The sequence below is a fragment of the Mustela erminea genome, chromosome 5, assembly GCF_009829155.1.
Source record: "Mustela erminea isolate mMusErm1 chromosome 5, mMusErm1.Pri, whole genome shotgun sequence".
Lineage (NCBI taxonomy): Eukaryota > Metazoa > Chordata > Mammalia > Carnivora > Mustelidae > Mustela > Mustela erminea.
The window spans coordinates 50768490-50794744 of NC_045618.1; the positions used below are offsets into that span (position 1 = coordinate 50768490).

The 26255-nt window shown below is 38.2% G+C and overlaps 1 protein-coding gene across 11 annotated transcripts in view; it reads left to right on the forward strand.

Annotated features, from left to right (window-relative positions):
* HNRNPC (heterogeneous nuclear ribonucleoprotein C) overlaps positions 1–26255 on the forward strand; it is a 59712-nt gene that overhangs the window by 28225 nt on the left and 5232 nt on the right. For 9 of the 11 annotated variants that reach the window (XM_032343058.1, XM_032343057.1, XM_032343066.1 and 6 more), the window contains 3 exons: positions 4866–4980; positions 5584–5631; positions 26024–26184. In XM_032343058.1, the coding sequence (XP_032198949.1) occupies positions 4866–4980; positions 5584–5631; positions 26024–26184 (324 nt within the window). The remainder of the gene's footprint in view (positions 1–4865; positions 4981–5583; positions 5632–26023; positions 26185–26255) is intronic. The other 2 variants (XM_032343067.1, XM_032343068.1) reach the window with 1 other exon arrangement.

The window sequence follows — 26255 nt, forward strand, 5'->3', positions numbered from 1 at the left end:
TGATTGTAGAATTTAATCTCCATGAATAATTTTGACTGCTTATCCATTGCTAAGATTTGCTGTCAGAATCATAGTTAATTTTATATAGCTTATTTTTTTTTTTAAAGATTTTATTTATTTATTTGACAGAGATCACAAGTAGGCAGAGACAGAGGGCCTGATGTGAGGCTCGATCCCAGGAGCCTGAGATAATGACCTGAGCCGAAAGCAGAGGCTCTAACCCACTGAGCCACCCAGGCGCCCTGTTGTTGTTTTTCTTTTTCTTTTTTTAAAATGCATAGTGTTCAACTTGAATTCCACCTTAAATGTTTTATTTTCTACCTGGCTTTCTCTTCAGGATGCTGTGAATTATTTTCCCCTTAAGTGTTTCCATGTTGGTGTTTACTTACAGTACTACACAGAACTTAAGCATTTCATAATGATTGTAGCATTTAATAAATACTTCCTACATAACATGATTTATTGTAAAGTTTCAGCTGTTTCTGTTTTTGTTTTTAAATAAGTGACAGCTCCATTCTTGGAGTAAACAGCATTATTCTTAATACCAAAAGATGTTATTTTAAAGTTTTAGTTTTTAATTTTTTTATTTGACACAGCACGAGAAGGGGGAGCAGCAGGGAGAAGTAGGCTTCCAGCTGAGCAGGGAGCCAGATTTAGGGCTCCATTCCAGGACCTTGGGATCATGATCTGAGTTGAAGGCAGACGCTTAACCGACTCACCCAGGCACCTTCTTTTTTTATTTTAGAGAAGTGTGGGGCTGGAGAGAAAAGGGGAAAATCTGAAGTAGACTCCTCCCCTGAGCACAGAGCAGATGGCCTTTGGGGCTTCATCTCACAACCCTGAGATCATAACCTGAGCCAAAAACAGTAGTTGGATGCTTAACCAACTGAGCCACCCAGGTGCCCCTTGACAGCTTTTTAGACGATTTTGAGTGTTTGGTTACTGTTTCTCAGTGGCTCTTCTTGTAAATAGCTCTCATTCTGGAATAAAAGTATTGTGTAATTTGTAAACACTTCTTCCCTTAAATGCTAACTATTTTTAAAAATCCCAACCATACTGGATAGGGATGGAAAAATACTGGAAGTTAAAGAACCTTGTAATCCTTGACATTGAAGATCCATGGAACAGTTGTAATTGGAGAATACTTAAGAAATTTTCATACCTATTTGTCCTATATCCAAAGTACAAGAAAACACATGTATGAAACTTTGGCATCTGTAAAATGGCTGCGTCATAAAATGAAGTCAGAGTTTTTCATGATACTTTTTTTTAACTGTCATGGAAATTTACTAACACAAAAGTAGAGAAATTTAATGAATTTGTAAGTACATCTCACCTTGTTAAATACCAGTATTTAATCCTGTTTTCATCTATTTTATTGGTTTTCTTTTAAATTTCATTAGAATAATTCTAAGACTTCATATATCCAGCAGATAAGAACTTTTAACAAAATGTAAACCACACTGCTCTTATCACATAAAGAAACTCACAATAATTCCTTAATACCATCAAATATTCAATCCATGTTTAGATTTCTTTATTATTTCAGACTTTTTTTTTAATAACTTGCTTTATTCAGATCAAGATCCAGTCCATGCCTACATATGCATTTGATTAATTGCCCCTTAGATGTCTTGAAGTCTTGAGTTTCCCCATACCTTCCTCTCCTGTTTAAAAAATTTGTGACCTTTAATTTGTTACTGATTTGATTATTTGTGGTATCATTTAATTTGTTCTTCTCTACCTCTGTTTTGTGTAATACTGCCAGATCTAGAGCACTGTCCGATAGAAATGAAAATGTGTATACTTCACAAACACATCTGAATTCAGGCTTGTGGCTAGCAGCTCACTATATTGGACGTGCAGATCTAGAAGCTTGATTTAATTCAGATTCCATTTATTTTTGGTGAAAACATTATGTGAATAATGTTAACGTATTTTATATTGTATCACACCTTAACATGGTTGCCCATTTTTAGTACTGTTAAGGATAATTTGTGGGTTCAGGTTTTACATCTTGATCCATCTGTGATAAAGTTTGTCATCAATTTTCCACCTTATTGGTGATCATCCATTGATGATCATTGATGAGGTATTTCATAATGGGTCGCAAAAGAGTAGATTTCAAATTTCCTTGCTTAACTTTTCTGAAATGAACAACTCATTAATATTTGCTTTTTCTGAAATACCATTCATGTTGGAAAGACCAGATAAATTTTTTTCAAAAACTCTGCAATAGGGACACATGGGTGGCTCAGTGGGTTTAAAAACCTCTGCCTTCGCTTCAGGTCATGTTCCCAGGGTCCTGGGATCAGGCCCTGCATTGGGCTCTCTGCTCAGCATGGTTTATTGAGCGATAGCAAAGCGATAGTACAAAGCTCCCAAGGAGGGAAGGGACCCTGAAGAGGTTGCCTGAGTGTGGGTTTTTCTGTTTGTTTGTGTAGTTCTACAAGCTCTATACCCAACATTGGTCTTGAACTCAAAACCCCTAGCTCAAGAGTCACATGCTATTCAGACTGAGCCAGACAGGTGCCCCCATAATGTTAATATTTCTAATAATTTAAATTGGTGTGTGTTAATACATTACATATCCTTCTTTAGAGCTCAGAATATTTCATCTGTGGCCAGTGTATCTTGTGTCCTTGAGACCTTAGTTTTTTTTTTGTTTTGTTTTTTGTTTTTTTTAAGATTTTATTTATTTGACGGAGATCACAAGTAGGCAAAGAGGCAGGTGCGGGTGGAGAGCAGGCTCCAACCAAGTAGAGAACCCGATGCAGGGCTCGATCCCAGGACCCTGAGATAATGACCAGAGCTGAAGGCAGAACCCCAACCCACTGAGCCACCCATGCTCCCCAAGATCTTAGTTTTATAATAATTTCATTGCATCCTTGCTTTCTGGCATCACAAGATATTCCAGGTCTTCTGATGCATTTCTTGACCTAAATCTGTTTGCCACTTAATAAAATAATGGGAATTGGGGCACCTGGGTGGCTCAGTGGGTTAAAGCCTCTGCCTTCGGCTCAGGTCATGATCCTGGGGTTCAGGGATCAAGCCCCGCATCGGGCTCTCTGCTCAGCGGGGAGCCTGTTTCCTCCTCTCTCTCTGCCTCTCTGCCTCCCTGTGATTTCTGTCTGTCAAAATAAATAAAATCTTTAAAAAAAAAAAATAAAATAAATAAAATAAAATAATGGGAATTACCTAGAAGCCACAGTCTGTATACCAGGGAGTGTTCATTACTGAATTTTAATAGTTTTTGTCTAGTTTTAGTAAGCAGAAGAGGAAGCACTTTTTTTAAGAAAACAAAAGTTTTACACATGCTTAGTTCCACAGTTTCAAAATAACCATGCCTGTTTGTTTTTTTACAAAAATTAAGATTACTAAGTACTTTTTTAGATTGAGATTTTTTATTAGTATATATACTATTCTGGATATTGACTCAGTACTACAGTTTACTACGCATGGAATAATTCTGTAAGATTGTGTAATCAGGGCACTTAGGTGGCTCAGTGGTTAAGCATCTGCCTTTGGCCCAGGGTCCTGGGATTCAGTCAGGCATCGGGCTTTCTGCTTAGCAGGAGTCTGCTTTTCCCTCTCCCTACTTCCTGCTCATTCTCTGTCTCTTGAACAGATAAATTATCTTCAGGAAAAGGTGGAGAGAGGTTGTGTAATCAACTTGGTATATAATCTCATTCTGTTTTTATTTTAGAATTGCGTTTTTTTGTTTTGTTTTGTTTTTTAAGAGAAGGAGGTAGAGGTGGGGAAAACTGCTTGGAACCTACTCAGATAAAAACAAGTCAACTGTAAAGGCAAGGTTGTTCTTAACATTAGGTGCTAGAAATTGGAAATGAATTTAGTGAACCAGAAACTCTTCAGATTCTTCATTAATGTAATGATGTTCAGCAGGTAGTGTACTAAAAGTCTTTTTCAGTTGGTCACTTGATGAACTAAGTTTTGAAGAGCTGGTTTTTGACAAATGGACTCTTGTTAGAATAAGGAAGAGATCATGAATTCTTTGTTTGGTAGGCAGTGAGTCGTAGGACCATAGCTGGCCATGTTGGAATAGGTGTTTTTAAAATTACGTTTATGGAACCTAGGACTTTTTCCTTTGTTCCCTTAATTCCCCTTTCTTGGTTTGTGTGTGTGTGTGTGTGTGTGCACACACAAATGTGTATGGAAAAGTTGTTGAGCAGTTGGCTGAATAGTATTCATCTGAACTATTCAACTTTTTAAAAAAAATTTTATTTATTTGGTAGAGATCACAAGTAGGCAGAGAGAGGAAGGGAAGCAAGCAGGCTCCCTGATGAACAGAGAGCCCGACGCGGGACTCAGTCCCAGGACCCCGGGATGACCTGAGCCAAAGGCAGAGGTTTTAACCCACTGAGCCACCCAGGCACCCTATTCAACTTTTACAGCTGATCCTATTTATAAGGAGAAGGAAAATTCACCTTTGGGGATAATTTAAGGGTATCCTACTCATAATAATTTGTGAATTGCTATGTATTTTATATCTCTGAGGTCATTCATTCATTCCTAATATATGCTCTAAGTAGTGAGAGTTCCATTTTATTGGGAACCAAGGGTAGAAGGTACCAAAGACAAATGGTCATGTCGTGTATATAATAAGTGTATATATGTTTTACACATAATGAATACCTTTTTGTTAGAGAACAGGATAAGGATTGAAAAATTAAGTCCTAGCCTTGTAAAAATTCATGATCCCTTTTTACATAAGAAAAGATGGGACATCATGTTCAGTCTTTCTTGATTTATATACTACTTATTCATCTTAAAACTGTAATTTAAGATGCTACACTACCCCTACAGGGATGTCGTTAAAGGTTTTGTGTTTATTTTTGTTTTTTCAGATATTAATCTGGCTGCAGAGCCAAAAGTGAACCGAGGAAAAGCAGGTGTGAAACGATCTGCAGCGGAGATGTACGGGTCAGTACCAGAACACCCTTCTCCGTCCCCTCTACTCAGGTCCGGAACTTTATTATTTATAACTGCATTGTGTCCATCAGTGGGCATCTTCTCTATCTGTTTTCTGGATGTGGGGAGGGTTAACTATAGTATGTTTTATCTGTATAAAAATGATGCTTTATTAATTTCGTATTAGTATACCTCCTTTTCGCCCATTTCCCAGAGAATTTTTAGAATTCCCTGAGATTTTTTTATTTACTAAAGAGCAGTTTGGTATTTTTAACATACAGTGAAATTTTTGGAGAGGAGTTGTTTAGTTTGTAAGAAGCTGGGAAATACGAAAGGGAAGGGGAGAATAGCATAAGAATATTTGGTTTACTGTTGTACTTTTCAGTGTTCTTATATTAGTGTTATGTTTTATGTTTGAATTGTAGCAGATTTGTGCCTAAATTTGCAAATTAGCTGCTGCATGTCCAGTGGCTTCTAAGATGATTGGAATTTTAGTCATTTGTTGCTTAAATGATTGGGAATTATTCCATGCTAATCTCTGATCTATTTGTTATGGTTGGTTTTGCATGGTTTTTTGTTTTTGTTTTTCCCATCTGCTATTGTGAATTTACATCAGCAGCTCCAAATTAATCCTCTTTGGTATTTATTTTTCAGCTCCTCTTTTGACTTGGACTATGACTTTCAACGAGATTATTATGACAGGTATGTTAAAGGTGTTTTGTCTTGTCTAACCATTTATTTTTTTCTGATTTGTAATGAACAACAAAGATGTTTTTGAGGTACTCCCTTTGTAAACATAATGGAAAATCCATCCTGCAAATGGTCAGGGGTAGACTAGGGTGGGTGACATTTCTGTTGATTTCAGAGAGTCAGTTTATATATGGTCAGGGCATACGGGAACACGTCTAGTATTTTGTTTGCATGTGTATGCCAACTAAAAGTAAGGACTGACTTGTCAGATGATAAAATAGGACTTAAGTAGCATTTCCATGTTCTCTTTTTATTTCCTTACTGCATACTTGGCCACTGGGCTTTGCATTGTAGGGCGTTATAGCAAAACTACTTAAAAAAAGATCTAAGTCTCTATTGAGCAAACCAACTAATACAAAATAGGATACAGAAGGCATACATAAATGAATTAACTATATAAGTTGCTCTGGGGGTTATAAAGTGTTGAAGACTTGCAGATTGGGGGTGGTGGTTGACGCCATTCTAGAAGGCAAGGTGGTTGGAACAGTGGTTGATATGTGTTTGTGCGTGTGTGCGATTGGAACAGTGGTTGATATGTGTATGTGCGTGCGTGCACGCACACCTCTTCAGAAGAGCGTTAGTATTCGTTGAGAAATAAAATCAGGAAGGTGTGTGGATAGGGATACGTTATGGATGGTTATGAATTATAGATTTACACATAATAGGAACTAGTGAACTGGGGAATGACAATACACAGAAGATACTAGTATTATACTAGCATTCGGATAACATTAGTCTTAATGAACATTAAGGAGATACTAAGTTTATTTGGTTTCCTGCTTTTTAATAATGCATTATTATATGGAAGTATATGGAGTGTACTCCTAAACTGGACTTGACCTAGTATGAATTTTCCTTCGCTATTTTTCATCTTAGGTTTTCAGTATTCTTGTCATTAGTATGGTGTTAATATATATAAGAATTTTAGTTAGATCAGTTTCTGCTTTGGAAATGAAAGTAATAGCTTTCTTGATTAGGGAATGTTTGCCCAAAAGAAAAATTTTTGAACTGAGTAGATTAGTCATGCCGAGGGATTTGGGTAATGAAATCAAGTCAGTCAGTAAACACTATGAGTAGAGACCTGAACATAAATATGTTTTGTATACTTTTTGTGTTTGAGACAGATATGGACTGCAGCAGGCTAGTCATTAATAGGCCAAAAAAATAAGACTAGAAAAATAGTTTGGGCCTACATTGTTAAAGTCTTTGAATGCCATACTGAGGTTGAGGTGATTTGAGTATTCTTCATGCATCATTCAAATGGTTATTTCATTTGTCCTTAGAGATTTCTTCACATTTTTGTGTCTATTAGTCTGAATACATACCTTGAAAACTATGCTAATTCTCATATTTTGAAAATATTAAGGTATTTAAAAATAGAGAACAGATCGGGCATCTCTTTGCTAATGAAAATGTGGTCAATGGGTGAGTGACTTGAAGCCCCTGAGACTTAAGTTTATCTGAGGCAACTGCCCTTCACACTCAACTTTCTGCTGAAGAAAATACTCAGTGCCCAGCTATAGCTCTAAGGATCCTTGTACACCTGGTCTAGGTAGATTCTTGAGTGTTGGTACATACATATTATTTTTTTTTTAAAGCTTCTGAAGAAATTTAATGTCAGAGTCAAGAATCATTAATAAGGGATGAGGAAGTAGTTTTATTTCTGTAATTCTTAACTCTGTTTCTTTGTCCATGGCTCCTTTTAGAAAAATTCTAGTACATTTATATATATGTATATACAATATAAATAAATTGGGAGTGTACCTCGAACTGGAATGCAAGAAACCTCCTGTTTTAAATTGAGTGTATAGAGATTTTTAATATGTACAATCCTACCTTTTTCATGAGAGTAGCTATCTAAAGTTTTAGTTGTCCTGTTGAGGCAGCGAAACTTATGACCATCCCTACCATCATCCCACTATTAGTTCAGAAAAGATTGTTTTTGAGTGAGGACTTACTAAAGGGTTAATTGAAAGGAGATGTAAACAGGAAGAAATAGTGAAGAAATTTTAGAGATTTGCAGAAATACCTTCAGTTTTTTTGCCACTGCTCTTTGATCCTAAAAGTTGGTGGCAGTGCCTTAACTTTTGGCCTTACTTTTCAGTTTTTCAAGAGGAAAGAGAATACCTTTAGTTAGTCTGATGGTATTACTTGATTTTTTTTTTTTTTTTTTTTTTTTTTTTTTAGGATTTTTACTTTTTATTTGACAAGTAGGCAGAGAGAAGGGGGGAAAGCAGGCTCCCTGCTGAGCAGAGAGCTAGATGCAGGACTCAGTCCTAGGACCCTGAGATCATGACCTGAGCCCTCCAGGCACCCCTAGAAAGACACTTGTGATAACCATGCAACCTGGCAGTAGTGGGTAAAGAGCCGATTCAAGTGTATCACTGAGGTCTGTAGTAGGAAAATGAACATACTTAGTTAAAAATAAAACTAAATCAGGAAAATTGCATTAGTTTCTGCTTAGAAGTCATTCTTAACATACTTTATTTGCAAGGTTAAGACTTTCACTGTCTTAGTTGCTAACATAGTGATCCTAAATCAGCTGTGTTGGATTCCTTATTAAAGCAGAATGGAACATTGGCTCTTAGATGAGCTGAAAGCCCTGGGTCTTCCTGTGTAAATGGGGTTAAATCAGTGTCTGCCTAATCCTTCAGTCATATGCTTAAGAACACCGAATTCACGTAAATGTTTCAAGACATAAATTTAGCTTTTCTTTAGGGTTTTGTTGTTGTGTTTGCTTTTATTTTTGTTTGTTTTAGATTTTATTAGAGAGCCTACATGACCTGAGGGAGGAGGAGGAGAAGCAGACTCCTGCTGAGCATGGAGCCTGATGCAGTATGATGACTGGCTCTATCCCAGGACCCAGGTCATTACCTGAACCAAAGTGAGACATTTGACTGACTGAGCCACCAAGAACCCCTAGATAATTTCATTATCATCTAGTTTTCTTCTACTTATTCTTAGAGTAGAGAGGCAGCTGATACGGAATGTAGGAAAGAACAGTTGAAGAATCCGAAGACTTCAAAGTTAGCAAAGAAGCTTATGACCAAAGTCATGTAATCACGGATTTCTTATCTCTAAAATGGAAATAATGCCTACTAATAGAGTGGCTATGAAGACTAAAGGAAACATGAAAGATAAATTGCATTATAAGGGCGTCTGTGGCTCAGTGGGTTAAGCGTCTGCCTTCATCTCAGGTCATGATCTGAGGTCCTGGGATCAAGCTTCATGTTCGGTTTCTGCCCCCTTTTCCCTACTTGTGCTGTCTCTCAAATAAATAGAATCTTTAAAAAAATTTTTTTTAAAATTGCATTATAAATATACCTACAACCAGTGAAGACTATGAGCATTCATTCCTGTTTATTATCAAGATCTTCAGATTTCTTACATGTTAAATTTGCTGGAAGTTATACTTCTGATTTTATTAATCCTATTAACACTGGCGTATATTATTTTGTTGACATGTACGAAAATGAAGGGACTTGTGGATACCCCACCAGTTCTCTTTCCAGAAAACTAACATCTGTAGCATGACTCAGGTTCTTTATGTGTGACAGCAGTCTTCCCAATGTGTAGTGAAATGAACAAATGGTTAGTGTTTGTTTTCTAGACACCTTAATTAATTTTTTTTTAAAGATTTTATATGTTTATTTGACAGAGATTGTAAGTAGGCAGAGGGGCAGGTTGGTGGCAGGTAGCAGGCTCCCTGTGGAGCAGAGAGCCCGATGTGGGGCCTCAGTCCCAGGACCCTGGGATCATGACCTGAGCAGAAGGCAGAGACTTTAACCCATTGAGCCACCAAGGTGCCCCAGGTTAATTAATTTTTTTACTGTCTTCTAAAACATCTCAATTTAAATAGATATAAAAGAGAACAGTGTAAGGGCACCTTGGTGGCTGAGTCAGTTAAGCATCTGACTCATCATTTTGGCTCAGATACTGATCTCAGTGTTCTGAGATTGAGTCCCTGCTTGGGCTTCACACTGGGTGTGAAGCCTGCCTAAGATTGTCTCACTTGCGCTCCCCACTCCCCTTTTGGAAAAAGAATAGTGCAGAGTAAAAGATAAAAAGACTGCATTTATAAACATAATCCCAGTACCATTTATAATAATATTTCATAATCTCATCTGTTTTCCACAGATTTGATTCTGTGGATTACATTTTTTTTGTATTTTAGCGTGTTTCTCTGCCCACCTATATTTTCTCTATCTGCTAGATAGATTTGCAGGCTTGAGTTTTCAGGATCTGTTTAATTTTTTTTTCCCTTTCCATTAGGGATGAGGGAACAGGGCTTAAGGGAAACAAGAGCAGAATACTTCATAAAGGCTTTATGCATTTTAGTCATCATTAGTCTGATTTTTGACAGAAATTTTAAGGATGCAGGAAGCTTTGGGTATTTTTATAAGGAGAAATACTTTAGATATCAGGAAGTAGGTAATTAACAGTTTTCTTAGGAGAATTAGAATGACTTGTATTTTTGTTTGGGGATGAGTGGGCATTTCTGATCAAGTCCCAAGGATTGTAAATACTTTACCTTTAAAACTGGAGGATAATTGGGGCACCTGGGTGGCTCAGTGGGTTAAGCCGCTGCCTTCGGCTCAGGTCATGATCTCGGGGTCCTGGGATGATCGAGTCCCGCGTCGGGCTCTCTGCTCAGCAGGGAGCCTGCTTCCCTCTCTTTCTCTGTCTGCCTCTCCATCTACTTGTGATTTCTCTCTGTCAAATAAATACATAAAATCTTTAATAAATAAATAAATAAATAAAGCCTCTGCCTTTGGCTCAGGTCATGATCCCAGGACCCTGGGATCGAGAGCCCTGCATCGGGCTCTCTGCTCAACAGGGAGCCTGCTTCCCTTCCTCTCTCTCTGCCTGCCTCTCTGCCTGCTTGTGATTTCTGTCTGACAAATAAGTAAAATCTTTAAAAAACAAAACACTGAAGGGTATTCTAATGTTAAGACTTAACCAAGTCACTTATATTTTATATGTTGTCTGCTGAGAAGACAATGGAATCAGATTCTGTAGTTTTATGCCACATCCTGCACTGATTTTAATTCAGGGTATGGGTGGAAAATTTAAAACTGTTACCTGTGATCATTTAAGATTACCATAGTTTGTGGGTTTCTTTTTTTCTTTTTTTTTTTTTTTTTAAGATTGTAATTATTTGAGAGAAAAAGAGAGCATGAGAGAGAGGAGAGAGGGAGAAGCAGATTTCCCTGCCGAGCAAGGAGCCCAATATGGGACTCTGATCCTTGGACTCCAGGATCATGACCTGAGTCAAAGACAGTCACTTAACAAACTGAGCCACCCAGGTGCCAAAATTACCATAGTTTGAAAGGATCCTCAGTACATGTTGTACTAGGAATGGTGCTGTTCTTCCAAAATTAAATAAATGTATTTGTTAATATCTTAGCATTATTACAGTGATCAGATTTTGCATTATAATGATGGAAAAGTCCAAATGATTATTACTAGGTTATTTCCATAAGTTCCTTTTTCCACTGATTACCTGAATTTTGGCCTTTTGTTTTTTGTTCTTAAGGCCATTCCTAATTTTAGAGTTGTTAGAGGTTTGGGGGATGAATTTTAATAATTGCTGATGTATGTGGAACTACCATTTTAGATCTTTCAATATCTGAGAGACATACTGTCACTCTGTTTCATTCACATATATACTGTAAACTAAGATTCATTAATCAAAACATTTTATTCTGATAGGGTATAGCCCCAAAAATAGTTTTTGTTTAGTGATGACTATTCATGGACATCTATGTATACAACCAGGGAATTTGCATAAGTCATGTCTGTGTGTGACAACATTACTGTTTGTTGATGTTGAAAGTGAAGACTTGAAAGCTTCTGACAAGAGATCCAGTTTCAGTTGTCCTATTTGAGAATCTTGTTGCTTCTAGGAACATTGTTGCTAAAAGACTTCTTGTGTGAGCAGTTGCCTTGAAATACTTAAAAGTGATTTCTTTTTCCAATCCTTAAAATTTATTTCTAATATATTTACAGTCTCTTTGAGCATTGAGTTTTATTCATTCACTTTTGAAATGATGGATCATTAGAAAGCTGTATGTGCTCTTGTGCTGGAAGTATTGTAATACAAATATTGAGCACATTGCTGGGGAGACAGGGGCATTAAAGCTCTCTTTTTTTGTTTTTTTGGGCTTTTTTGTTTGGATTTTTGTTGTGTTTTGTTTTGTTGAGGGATCTTAACCTTTAAAGCAAAATTGAAAGTTCTTAAGTATGCTGACATATACATGGTATATAAGTGTTTAGTATTTGTGGCAATATTTCTATAAACATTTAGGTCTCCTTAAGTATAAAACCATCCATTTTTAGAAAAATACTGAAATGTTATGGGATTTTTTTTTTTTTTAAGATTTTATTTATTGGGACGCCTGGGTGGCTCAGTTGGCTAAGCAGCTGCCTTCGGCTCGGGTCATGATCCCAGCGTCCTGGGATCGAGTCCCACATCGGGCTCCTTGCTCCGCAGGGAGCCTGCTTCTCCCTCTGACTCTGCCTGCCACTCTGCCTGTGCTCGCTCTTGCTCTCTCTCTCTCTCTGACAAATAAATAAATAAAATCTTTAAAAAAAAAAAAGATTTTATTTATTTATTTGACAGCGATCACAAGTAGGCAGAGAGGCTGGCAGAGAGAGAGGAAGGGGAAGCAGGCTCCTTGCTGAGCAGAGAGCTGGATGCGATGCATGCGATGCAAGGCTCTCGATCCCAGACACTGGGATCATGACCTGAGCCAAAGGCAGAGGCTTTAACCCACTGAGCCACCCAGGCGCCCCAAATAAATAAAAAATCTTGAAAAAAAAATCCTGATTTTGTTGAGGTCTTTGAGGACTTTATAATAAATGTCACGCATTGCGTATGGTACATGAATAACAATGTAAACCGTGTAAGTGACTGGACTGTAAAAATTCTTCCTTTAGAGCTTTTTCAGAGTGCTGTTAACTATTCCATATCTAAGTAAATATGCCAGCGCACCATGAATATAAAGAATGGAATACATCAACTCACATAACCAAATATAGTATGTGTATGACAAGCTGTATGTTACCTAATGAAGAAACTGTATAGTTTCTTCACTATATGATAAGAATCACTATATGATAACAGTGAAGAACTTGATGTGGAATTAATATCATATCGGCTGTTACGTTCCCTTTATTGTACAGGATTGTGCCTTAGGAGAGTGAGTCATGGTTTCTTTTGTGGAGCTCTTGTAAGATTTAAAGAGCCCCTAGGTCGGGCTCTCTGCTCAGCGGGGAGCCTGCTTCCTCCTCTGCCTGCCTGCCTGCCTCTCTGCCTGCTTGTGATCTCTCTCTGTCAAATAAATAAATAAAATCTTTTAAAATAGGAGGGGGGGCGCCTGGGTGGCTCAGTGGGTTAAGCCGCTGCCTTCAGCTCAGGTCATGATCCCAGGGTCCTGGGATCGAGCCCCGCATGGGGTTCTCTGCTCAGCGGGGAGCCTGCTTCCTCCTCTCTGCCTGCCTCTCTGCCTGCTTGTGATCTCTCTCTGTCAAATAAAATCTTAAAAAAATAAAAAATAAAGAGCCCCTAGGTAGTTTCACAAAGTGCTGTATTTCATCTTGCTTTTGATACTGAGGAGGAGGTTTTGCCACAGATACGTTAGAGTTCTAGAATTGTTAATATATCTGGTTGTATTTGGGGAAGCATCCAGCTGTAATTGGAAGGAGTGTTGGTTGGGTGTCTGGGTGGCTCAGTTGGTTAAGCATCTGCCTTCAGCTCAGGTTGTGATCCTAGGGTCCCAGGATCAAGCCCCATATCAGACTCCCTACTCAGTGGGGGGCCTGCTTCTCCCTCTCCCTCTGCCCCTCCCCCTGCTTGTGTGTGCTCGCTCTCTCTCAAATGAATAAATAGAATTTTTAAAAAAGAGGAAAGATTGTTGGTTGTAGAGGGCTTTGTGTATGGCACGTTAGGCATATGTCCCATAGGCAGATATAACTTAGAAACACCTTTATGGCTAGAAAAGAGAAATTGGAGGGGAAAAAAGATGTATTAAGTAGTTAACATTGTAAATGTTGGAATGGAGAGTAGGTACAGGAATTTCTGAGGTAGACTGGTCTTGGTGTAAATTACTGAGTTATTAGGAGACTAAGTGTTTTGTAGGGAGAAAATTATGTGGTATAGCTTAGATTTTTTTTAATCTTTCATGACTAAGATCATACTAGTAAAGGTTACATGAAAGGGAGGTTTAGAGGGTTTGAGTTGTTTGAAGTTTGGGGGAAAATGTTGATGCTTCTCTTAGATCTCTTTTCTAGGAAGGTATGCTGGTAGACCGCAGAGAAAAGTAGTTGAGGTGAAGTACAGTGGTAGAGAGCTAGCTCTCCACTGAAATGCAAGACAAGACAAAGAGGCTAGCCATTGTACTAAATTAATATTTAAGCACTTATTTTGTTCTAGGCACACATGAAGTTTTAGGTTTTGGATTAATTACATAAACAGTGAATATAGATTGAAGCTCTTCCCCCCTTCATGTTACTGGACTTAGTGGGACTATCATCTTGTCCTCCTCCTCTTTGCATTTTTCTGATATTCCTGAACAGCAATAGACCTAAAGGAAAAACACTTGAACTATTTAGGTTTTGAAGAATTGGGTGAGACCCATCTGCTTGGAAAGGCATGTGATTCAGATCTGCAGGGTTCTTAGCTACTTGCTTCGTAGGTGTCATTTTAAGCGTAAGGTGCAATTTTGCATTTGCTCTGAGCCCCTCTTTTTTTTTTTGCATTGAATCATTGCTAGGAGGATTTAATTGAGGGCATGGTTTAGTACAAATATACTTTGAATATAAACCTGGTTGTTATGGACTTAAAATTTTGACACCACATTCTTTATTTCACTTAACATTCATTTTGGGGTGTTTAGTGTGTGTGTCCGTGTCCCTGTACTCTTCTTAAGGAAGTAGAGATACTTCTTTCCTGGGGAAGCATTTGACCCTCAGTTATTCACAGCCAAGTAATAATCATTTCTTCTGTCAAGGACTTGGGAGTACAGGGGACATTGAGTCTTAATTACTAGGTTTGACAGTAGGCTATAGTATGAAAGCTGAGACAGGATAAACACCTGATAAGCAAATGATGATGTAAAAAGACTCTTGAGAATCTGCTGTGATTCTGAATTAAATGCTGTTCTGGTTATAACCTAATGCAAAGATAGCCTCTGCTTTTTTAAGTCCTATTTTAAGATACTCTAAATTCAGGTAAATTTTGTCATTCCCCTTGACATTAAAGTGGTTTTTTGTTTGTTTGTTTTGTTGTTGTTGTTTACTAATTTATTGGGGGCACCTGGGTGGCTCAGTTGATTGGGCCACTGCCTTCGCCTCAAGTTGTGATCCCCGTGTCCCAGGATTGAGTCCCACATTGGGCTCCCAGCTCTGCAGGGATTCTGCTTCTCCCCTCTAAGTTTCCGTCTCATGGTCTCTCTCACTCTCTCTCTCAAGTAAATTTTAAAAAATTAATTTCAGTGAGAGAGATCTGTATTTTATATATATGTATTTTTAAAAGATTTTATTTGAGAGAGCATGGCATGGGGAGGGGAAGAGGGAGAAGCAGACTCCCTGCTGAGCATGGAGCCGAATGTGGGGTTGAGCCAAAGGTGTTTAAATGACTGAGCCAGCCAGGCACCCCTGTAAAATTCTGGGGGTGTGTGTGTGTGTGTGTCTGTGTTTTAGAATTTTATTTATTAGAGAGCACAAGCCAGTAGCGGGTGAGGAGGGGAGAAGGAGAAGCAGACTCCCCACTGAGTGGGGATCCTGACCCAAGCTTGATCCCAGAACCCTGAGATCACAACTCAAGCAGAAAGCAGACCCCTAACCAGCTGGGCCACCCAGGTGCCCCTAAAATTCATTTTAAAGTATATAGTTCACTTAGTACATTTAGAGTTGTGTGGTTGTGACCACCGTGTTCTAATTTTAGAACATTCCCCCAAATACACACTTTACTTGTTAACAGTCATTCTCTATTCTTCCATCTCCAGACCTAGCAACTACTAACCACATTCTGTTTACAGGTTTGCCTGTTTTGGACATTTCATATCAGTGGATTCACACAGTATTTGTCTTTTATGACTGATTTCTTCCACTTAATACTTTTTAAAATTTTTTTTGGTTTTTCTTTATTCATGAGAGAGACAGGGAGAAGCAGGCGGAGCAGGGAGCCTGATATGGGACTCAAGCCAGATGCTTAACTGACTGAGCCATTCAGGCGCCCTTTCATTTAATACTTAATGGTTCATCCATGTTGTACCATTTGTTTATACTTCATTCCCCCCCCCCTTTTTTTTTTAAGATTTTATTTGAGAAAGCGCATAAGCAGGGAGAGGGCAGGGAGTCCAGTGCAGATCCCAGAAATACAAGATCATGACCTCAGCTGGAGGCAGAGGCTTAACTGACTGAACCACCCAACAGTATAATTGCTGGATTATATTCCATTGTATGGATGATACCATGGATAAATTTGGTTTATCCATTCATCAGATCGTTTATCCATCATCATTGAAGGTGTTTTCACATTTTGAATGATGTTACTATATAGACATTTGTATACACATTTTTGCATAGACCTATGTTTTCATTCCTCTTGGGTATACTAATATGAGTAGAATTGTTGGGCCTTAACGATATTTCCATGTTTAACCTGAGGTACTGCCATACTGTCTTTCAGAGCAGTTGTACTATTTTATATTCCCATCAGCCATGTATGAGGATTCTACTTCTCCACATCCTTGCTAACATTTGTTGTGTTACTATTTGTTCTTATTATTTAGCTATACTAGTTTGAGAGTGAACAGTGTTAACTCCTTGTGGTTTTGATTGGCATTTTCTTAAAAACTAGTGATTTTGAGCAGCACTTGGCTAACTCAGTCGAAAAAACATGGAAGTCTTGATCTCAGTTGTGAGTTCAAGTTCCGAATTGGATGTAGAGATTACTAAAAAAAATTTAAAAAAGCACTTTGTGTATTTGTGTGTTTATTAGATACTTGTTTATTTTTGGAGAAATGTATTCAGATCCTTTGCTCATTTTTGTATTGGGCTTTCTTGTTGAATGTAAGTCTTTGTATGTTATAAATACAAGTCTTTGGATATAATATCTGATACTGACATTTTTGAGGTTTATTACTGTTTTCAGTTTCTTATAGTTCTGCCTTGTGGTCATGGGAGATAATGTTAACTGTCGCTTTATACTAAGGACCATTTACTAGTTTATAAAGATTATGGTTTTATTATAGATTGGAGAATTAGAAAATTCCAAGTTGTTTTTGGAAATTACATATAGGCAGTAGGTATCTGGAAATAACAAAATAGAACATTTGTCCAGTAGAGCTTTCTGTGGTAATAGAAATATTATGTATTTATGTGGTTAATGTATGGTAGACATTAGTCACATATGGCTGTTCTGATTAAAATGTGGCTAACGTGGGTGCCTGGGTGGCTCAGTGGGTTAAGCTTCTGCCTTTGGCTCAGGTCATGATCTCAGGGTCCTCTTAATAGAGGCCAGCTTCATCTGCTCTTGCTCAGCAGGGAGCCCCCTCCCACTTGTGATCGATCTCTCTCTTTTTCTCTGTCAAATAAATAAATAAAATCTTTATTTTAAAAATGTGGCTAATGTGAGTGAGGAACTGAGATTTTATTTTATTTTTTTGAAGATTTTATTTATTTGTCAGAGAGATAGAGAGAGTACAGGCAGGCAGAGGGAGAAGTAGGCTCCCTGTGGAGCAAGGAGCCAGATGTGGGACTGGATCTCAGGACGCTGTGGTCATGACCTGAGCCTAAGGCAGCCACTTAACCACTGAGCCACCCAGGCATCCCAGGAACTGAGATTTCAATTTGAATAGCCATATGTGGCTAATGATTACTCAGTTTGACACTGCAGATCTAGAAATTGGCAAAGTTAAGCCTGGGTCACATGAATTTTGAGTAGTGTTTAGTATGAGAATTGAAGTGACTAGAGAGTTCTCTTCAGTCAGGAAGTTGGAGAACTCAGCCTGCAGTTTAGGAACAAAGTTGACAAGGAATATTGATGGGTTATCCAAGATTTGGAAATGTATTGCAGGGGGCGGGGGTGGGGGGGTTGCCTGGGTGGCTTAGATGGTTAAGCGTCTGCCTTCAGCGCCAGGTCCTGGGATTGAGCCCCATGTCCTGCTCCCCTGCTTGTGCTCTCTGTCAGTCCCTCTCTCAAATGAATAAATAAAATCTTTCTTTTAAAAATATTTATTTATTTGACAGAGATCACAAGCAGGCGGAGAGGCAGGCGGGGGGTAGGGGAAGCAGGCTCTTCACTGAGCAGAGAGCCCCATGCAGGGCTCAATCCCAGGACCCTGGGATCTTGACCTGAGACAAAGGCAGAGGCTTTAACTCACTGAGCCACACAGGCACCCCTAAATAAAATCTTTTTTAAGAAAATGTATGGGGTTCATTGGTGACTTTGACAGGGCTAGCTTTTGATGATGCTGGTTGGGACAGAAACACTACAAGATGATTTCAAGAATGGAAAGATTAAAAAAATAGGATACCTTTTTACGTAACAGCAGAATTTACTCTCTACAGTTTTAACATAGTATAAAGAAGGTGTACAGTATCAACCAGTGTAATCAAGGTAGAGAGCCTTCCATACTCCCAAAAATTTACCATGAAGCACTTTTCTATCAACTTCCTGTAGCCCCTGGCAACCACAAATCTGTGTTCTCAAACAACTACTTAAAAGAAATTTCTTCGGAAGCTAAAGAAGGGTACTCTTCTGGCCTGGGATGGGCTTACATGCTCTTAACATGTGGTCCGTAAACAATATTCTCAATAAATAATCTTTTAATTTTGACTTTATAAAAAAAATTGCACCACAATGACCGTTTTTAAGACACTACTTTTGGAAAAGACCCAAAGTGACTCACCAAGGCAAGTAACTGTTTTGTTAACATTATAACAAATGAATAAGGTTATAATTCTTGGGAAATTATGTTAAAGATTGTCACCTTAATGTAAGGCTTGATAAAAGCAGAAGCAAAGATGATTATTTTTTCTGTACATAGTCTTGAATCTAGTACTGTTCCCGAATGGATTGATTCAAAGCATTCCCCATATTATTGCTCCAATTATTTATTTATTTATTTATTTATTTATTTAAAGATTTTATTTATTTATTTGAGAGAGAGACAGTGAGAGAGAGCATGAGCGAGGAGAAGGTCAAAGGGAGAAGCAGACTCCCCGTGGAGCCGGGAGCCCGATGTGGGACTCGATCCCAGGACTCCGGAATCATGACCCGAGCCGAAGGCAGTCGTCCAACCAACTGAGCCACCCAGGGGTCCCAATTATTTTTGTTTAGAAAATTTTAAGGTGAATTTTCAAGTTATCTTTCCTGGAAACACCTGATTTTGTGTTAATATAGCTTGCCAGATGAGTCTATCAAAACAAATTACTGTATTTTCTTAAGACTCTTGGACTCTTGTTAAATTGTAGCTTTTATTTTTTTGAATACATATAATTGGGTGCATCTTAAAATGAGTGGGTGTGGTTTATTCCCCCCCCCCCCCCCCCGCAAATAAATCAGTGAGGCAGTTTTCATTTGTACATACTGAAATTACAAATGTTACTGAGTTTTCAATATACTAAATACTGAATACTGAATACTAAACCCATGATTCTTCATTAAAGATTGTAGAACCATTTATTCAAATTGTTTTTTAAAATTTAATAGCATCAGTGCCACTATACATTGAATGATCTTTTGCAGCATACTGACTTGTCTTTTAGTCCCTTTATCATTAAGGTGAGCAGGGCTTGCTGTTTTTCAGTCATACATAGATCGTTTATATTCTTTCTTTATTTGACAGAGAGAGAGATTCCAAGTAGGCAGAGAGGCAGGCAGTTGGGCGGGGGGCAGGCTCCCCGCTGAGCAGGGAGCCTGACGTGGGACTTGATCCCAGGACCCTGAGATCATGACCTGAGCGGAAGGCAGACACTTCCAACGACTGAGCCTCCCAGGCACCCAGATCATTTATATTCTTAATGGACCATTGGATAAAGGCAATGCAAGAAAGTTAAGGAACATAAAGTACAACTGTGCAAATTTATATTGGTAATTGGCACTGTCTCCATGTATTGCATTGACAAAGCAATTCTAAGTTCACATTTCTAGTCAGTTCAGCTTCTACCAAGAAGACTCACCAAGGCAGCATTTTGCTTGTGGAAAAATACCTGCAAATAAGGTTTAATTGTCTCTTTAGAAATAAAACACAAATATTAAAAACAAAGCTAGTTGATTATTTTGAAGCACAACAGGCATTTTGGCAGTGTGAAAACAGGTTTTTTGGGCATCTGTTTTTTACATGGCGGAGTTTCATATTTACATTTTTTTAAAATATTTATTTGACAGATCACAAGTAGGCAGAGAGGCAGGCAGAGAGCCGGATGCGGGGCTCCATCTCAGGACCCTAAGATCATCTGAGCCAAAGCAGAGCCTTAACCCACTGAGCCACCCAGGCGCCCCTCGTATTTATTTACATTTTGATGCAAACCTGAATCAAACATTACACAGACATTTAAAAACAAAAAACCCTTTATTATATAAATAAACAGAGACTTAAATCATTAGGATGAACTTAAAAATTCTATAACTTTTAGTTAAGTATTTGCATGTTAAAATGAACTTTATACCATCTTTAATCATGCATTTAAGGTAATTTCATTGTGTTACTTTTACATTAAAAAGCAAATGACATTGGGCACCTAGGTGGCTCAGTAGGTTAAAAACAAATGACATGATTTTAAAAGTTTGAAGGGTTGTACTTTGTATAGTTTAGTGAAAAAGGTTCTGGTTGTTTTACAAGATAATGGAAAATAGTTATGTAATCATTCAAATATGGTTTCATAAAAGCTTTTATAAAGAATGGGAAAGAACTATCCAGAAACCATATTTTTTAATGTTCAAAGACCGGTTACTAAAGGCCTTGATTATTGAATAGTTATGTAAGGAGTGCTCTGAAGGTTTACCCTGGATGGTATGGTGGGGGATACCTGTAGTTGAAGTTGGATTGTCACAGAGTGAGCACACTGTCAAGAACCAAACTTAAGGGGAGCCACCTTAAGGTGGCTCAGTGGGTTAAAGCCTCTGCCTTTGGCACAGGTCATGATCCCAGGATCCTGGGATCGAGCCCCGCATCAGGCTCTCTGCTCATCAGGGAGCCTGCTTCCTCTTCTCTCTCTGCCTGCTTCTCTGCCTACTTGTGATCTCTGTCAAATAAATAGATAGATAGAACCAAACTTAAAACAGTTAAGAGTATCAGAAGGGCTTCCTTCACTCAGGGCTTTAGTTCAGTTCTTTAAGTGAATTGTTAGTGCACTGGTGGCTTGAGTTTGAGGTGAGTAGCTCATCAACTGAGAGTTTATTTAACTAATAATTATTGGAACTAGGATGCTTTCATTGGCTCTTAAACTCTGTACGTAATTTTTGTTATTGTATCGCATGGTTTTCTTTAGATGTATCCCACAGAATACACTTTACGGATAGATTCTGTTAATCTCACTTTCCTAAAATCATTCTTTTTTTTTTTAGATTTTATTTATTTATTTGACAGAGAGAAATCACAAGTAGTCGGAGAGGCAGGCAGAGAGAGAGAGAGGGAAGCAGGCTCCCTGCTGAGCAGAGAGCCCGATGCGGGACTCGATCCCAGGACCCTGAGATCATGACCTGAGCCGAAGGCAGCGGCTTAACCCACTGAGCCACCCAGGCGCCCCTAAAATCATTCTTTTTGAATCTCACGGATTTGTACATACTTTTCTCTGTACTTCTTTAAATTAAAGCGCATTTTAGGATGCCTGGATGATTCAGTCAGTAGAGTATGTGACTCGTAGGGTGGTGAATTTGAGCCTTGCGTGTGGCTTAGAGTGTACATAAAATCAGTTGTGTTTTGTTAATCACGTTTCTGAGAAATGACTCAAATTGATCTTTTTCCTGCATCAGTGATTTTTAACTTGATCGTGAATAGATAAATTCATGTAATTTTAGCAGGTTCAGAGATCTTCACACATTCTAAAGCCAAACAACGCGGTGGTAGCCTGTAAAATCAGTCCATCTAGGAAAGTCAGTCATAAGCAGGGAGAAACATCATCTTGAAATTTCTTTGTAGATTAAAAAAAAAACGAAGCAGAAGAAAATACTTCCTGACACTTGAATGAAATTATAATGGGATTGCATATTTAAACTGAATTTGATAAATCAGTATTATACAGAGAGGAGGGAGTATTCTTACTAGATTGCTCTTCCCTATAAATTATATCATGTTGTAGCTTTTTATTCTTTTATGATTTTATTTAAGAGTACACAGGTGTGGGGGGAGGAGCAGAGGGAGAGAGAAAAGCAGACTCCCTGCTGAGCCTAGAGAGTGTCATGACCCTGAGATGGAGTTCTGTGCTGAAAATGAGATGTTTAACTTACTGAGCCATTTTTTTCTTAAGATTTTCGTGGGCCTAGAATATCTGACAGTTGGTTTCCAGAACTACTGTTTCCTATTTGGTAATTAATATACCTAAAATTATTTTTAATCCTTCTAAAAATTTTGTTTAAAGATTTTATTTATTTGACAGAGATCACAAGTAGGCAAGAGAGGGGAAGGGAGGCAGGCTCCCTGCCAAGCAGAGAGCCCTATGTGTTGCCCTATCCCAGGACCCTGAGATCATGACCTGAGCCAAAGGCAGAGGCTTAACCCACTGAGCCACCCAGGCACCCCTAATCCTTCTAAATTTTTAAGACAGGAAGCAGGTATGGTATAGTAAATATATTCAGGAGAATACAGATTTTCACTATACATTCTAGTTGTTTCGACTTTGGTAGTGATGAAATTTAAGTCTGAATCCGGGTTTTTGAGACCCAAAGATCGCTGTTCTATCTAATCATCTAAGAAACTTGCCTTTGTAAACTTTGATTTTATTTTTAAGTAACTTCTACTCCCAACATAAGGCTCGAACTTAACAACCTCAAGATCAAGAGTTGTGTTCTCTGCTGACTGCCAGCCAGGCATCTCTAAACTTCTGTTTCTAATAACTTGAAGTGCTTAAGTTTTTCTTCAAGATTAAGACAGTTTCTTTGTCTTAACCTGTTCAGATAATTAGTTGGCTAACGTGCCTCCACAGTTTTTTAATTTCTTTAAAATGGTATTTTAATGACCTTTTTTATTCAGGCTAGATTTTATACCAACACTTAATGTCCAGATTTCTCATTTAGAGTGCAGTCATAATTCTCAGGATTTAGTGTTTGTTCCTTTGTTAACAATGAAACTTTGATGAAGACTTTTTAATGACTTGAGCTTTATCATTAGGAGTCCGCACATGCTACTTACCTTGATAAGCAAGTAGCTAATTCTTTTTTTTTTTTTTTTTAATATTTTATTTATTTGACAGAGATCACAAGTAGGCATAGAGGCAGGCAGAGAGAGAGGAGGAAGCAGGCTCCCTGCTGAGCAGAGAGCCCGATGTGGGGCTCATCCCAGGACCCTGGGATCATGACCTGAGCCAAGGGCAGAGGCTTTAACCCACTGAGCCACCCAGGTGCGCCAGCAAGTAGCTAATTCTTGAAGCTTTAGTATTTCCTATCCCTTTGACCTTGAGTGGCATGACCATGAGTAGGCATGGTTTTTATGTTTTCCCAATCATGCACTTTGACATTTTACAAGGAAGGTTTACTTAAACTTCATTAGAGGAATCTTTGTGAGTTTTTCAAAAATCCATTTTTGCTTGAGCAGCAGCTAAGTTCCTGGCACTGAATGCCCTTTAGTACTACCACTTGGTTTTTTTTTTTTTTCCTGAAAACTAGAATATTTGTCTTCCATTTGTATTCATGGGGCCATTACATGGATTCAAAACAAACTGCATTTCTTTCTTTCTTTTTTCTTTCCCAAACATTTTATTTATTCACTTGACAGAGATCACAAGTAGGCAGAGAGTCAGGCAGAGAGAGGGGAAGGAGAGAGGGGAAGCCTTCCCACCAAGCAGAGAGCCTGACTCAGGTCTCGATCCCAGGACCCTGGGATCATGACCTGAGCCAAAGGCAGAGGCTTTAACCCACTGAGCCACCCAGGTGCCCCACAAACTGCATTTCTTGCCTTGTTTTCATTGTGCCAGTCTAGCTGCATCAGGTGAAATTGTATGGTTCAAAAGGAAGTTCCAGTGCCCACAAGTACAGGGAATCTGGGAATGGTAGGATCATTAGTTTAGAGACTGGTGCCAGTGCCAGTGAATGGATTGGTTGGGAAGGGGGTAGGTTATATCTTTGAAACCAATGGGATTAGGTCATGAGATGTTTCATGCCCACGATTTGGATAACTCATCTTCATTTACCTCCAGAAATTGCTTTTAAAATAACATCATCTAGCACAAAGAAGAGCAGTTTCTGAATTATTTAATAGTTTGTTACAGTTTTTGAATTATTACACTGTGGGAAATTAATGGGCCAGAAGAAGAAAAGCTTTATGTATGGAAAGTAGTAGTGATAATAAAACATTACTCTAAGTATCTTTTTTGTTTGTGTTAATTCGCATAAACTATTCCAAACCTACAAATTAACAACTCACTTAAAATCTGTCTGCTATCGGACACCTGGGTGGCTTAGTTGGTTAAGCATCTGCCTTCAGTTGAGATCATTGGGATTGAGTTCCACATCACTCTCCTTGCTCATCAGGGATCCTGCTTCTCCCTCTTGGCTGGTGCGCTCGCTCTCTTTGGCAAACAAAATTTTTTTTTTTTTTTTTTAATTTAAGGTTTTATTTATTTATTTGACAGAGATCACAGGTAGGCAGAGAGAGAGGAAGGGAAGCAGGGTCCCTGCTGAGCAGAGAGCTGGATGTGGGGCTGGATCCCAGAAAATAAATATTGGGCGGTCTTGACTAAAAACTGCTTAAGTGAAAATTACTAACTAGTACACTCATTTGTTTGGCAGTGTACCACGTGTTCCTTCTTAGTTTAGGAACATGTTCCTGTCATAGCTACTTCTGGGAAAAAATAAGCTATTGCTATATTAAAGTAGGATGGAAACGTTTTAGATTAAGTTGGGTTGAGAAAGATAATTATCACTACCTGGAGGATTGGAGACTTAAATTCAGAGATTAGTCACTGATGAGGTATCTTGGACACTAGTTATATATATGAATTACAAATTTTTAAGGCTTTGTAGTACATCACTTTAGGCAGAGCAGCAGTTTTTAGGTAATTTTTGTAGACTAATACCTTGGAATTAAGGGCCTTGGAATTAAATTAGTTATTTAAAAGGTACAGAACAAAATTGAAGGTTTTTTCCCCCCAGTGGTAGATCTTACCTTCTTGTGCTGCCAGTCTATTGTAAAAATAATAACGGAATGTAGAGGTTTTCTAGAACTGTTAGCCATGTAAGAAGATTTTTTGTAACATTTTGAATTTTCTCTTCACAAATAAGAAAGTCAATACCAAGCCATCACTTTGAGGTATGTCTTTAGCAGTCACTGGGATACTCCTCCAGAGGAAGCAGCAGTTAAACAACCAGTGATAACTTTTAAGAGCTGAATGTGTGCTGGGCAGTGGATTTAGGCACTAGTGAATAGCAAACAAAACAGACCGTATTCCTCATCCTGCTGGAATTGGAACAAGAGTGCATCCTCTGCTTAAATGTTGTTAGAATGGATTACGGCTTTTATACACCACCAACAGGTGCGAATGGCTCTTAGTACCAACTGTCCGTTCTATATGGTTCAATTCAGTATGACTACTAATAGTAAGAATTTATTTCTGTACTCACCATAGTTTATTTCTATATAATAATTTATTTATTTCTATACTCACCAAATACATACATGCTCATTCTGTATACTCTATACATTATTTATTTATTTCTATACTCCTCAAATTTACTTCACCATAAATAACCACTGTTTGCAGGTTCCATTAATTGGAATCCACTTCTCTGAGTATTTTATTTGGAAATGTTTTCTAAGTTTTATTTATTTATGAATTATTGTAGCGTATATAGAGTAAAATTAAAAATTTTATATGTAGTCTATTCATTGTACAAAGTAATACCTACTAATACTGCCAGAGTACAGAGGAACTTTGATGTCCATCCCTTAAGGCCAGCTATCATTGGATATGCATGTGTGTATGTAGTATTTTCTTGAAGTAGCGGCTGTATTGAAAACAGGAGAGAAGGAAGGCTTTTACTGGACATTGGAATAAAATTTAGCAAAAAGGCACAAATTGGTAGACAGTGAATATTAATTTATTATTTATAAGGTCACTGATGGAACTTGCTGACTTAATTTTAGTTGTGAAGGACGCCTGTTTTCATTTTATTCAATAGGATGTATAGTTACCCAGCACGTGTTCCTCCTCCTCCTCCTATTGCTCGGGCTGTAGTTCCTTCAAAACGCCAGCGTGTATCAGGAAACACCTCACGAAGAGGCAAAAGTGGCTTCAATTCTAAGAGTGGACAGCGAGGATCTTCTTCTAAGTCTGGAAAGTGTATGTATTATTATTGCAGTTTTGTGATTCTGCTACTTGTGTGTTGTTGAAATAGGGAAATTAATGCAGTT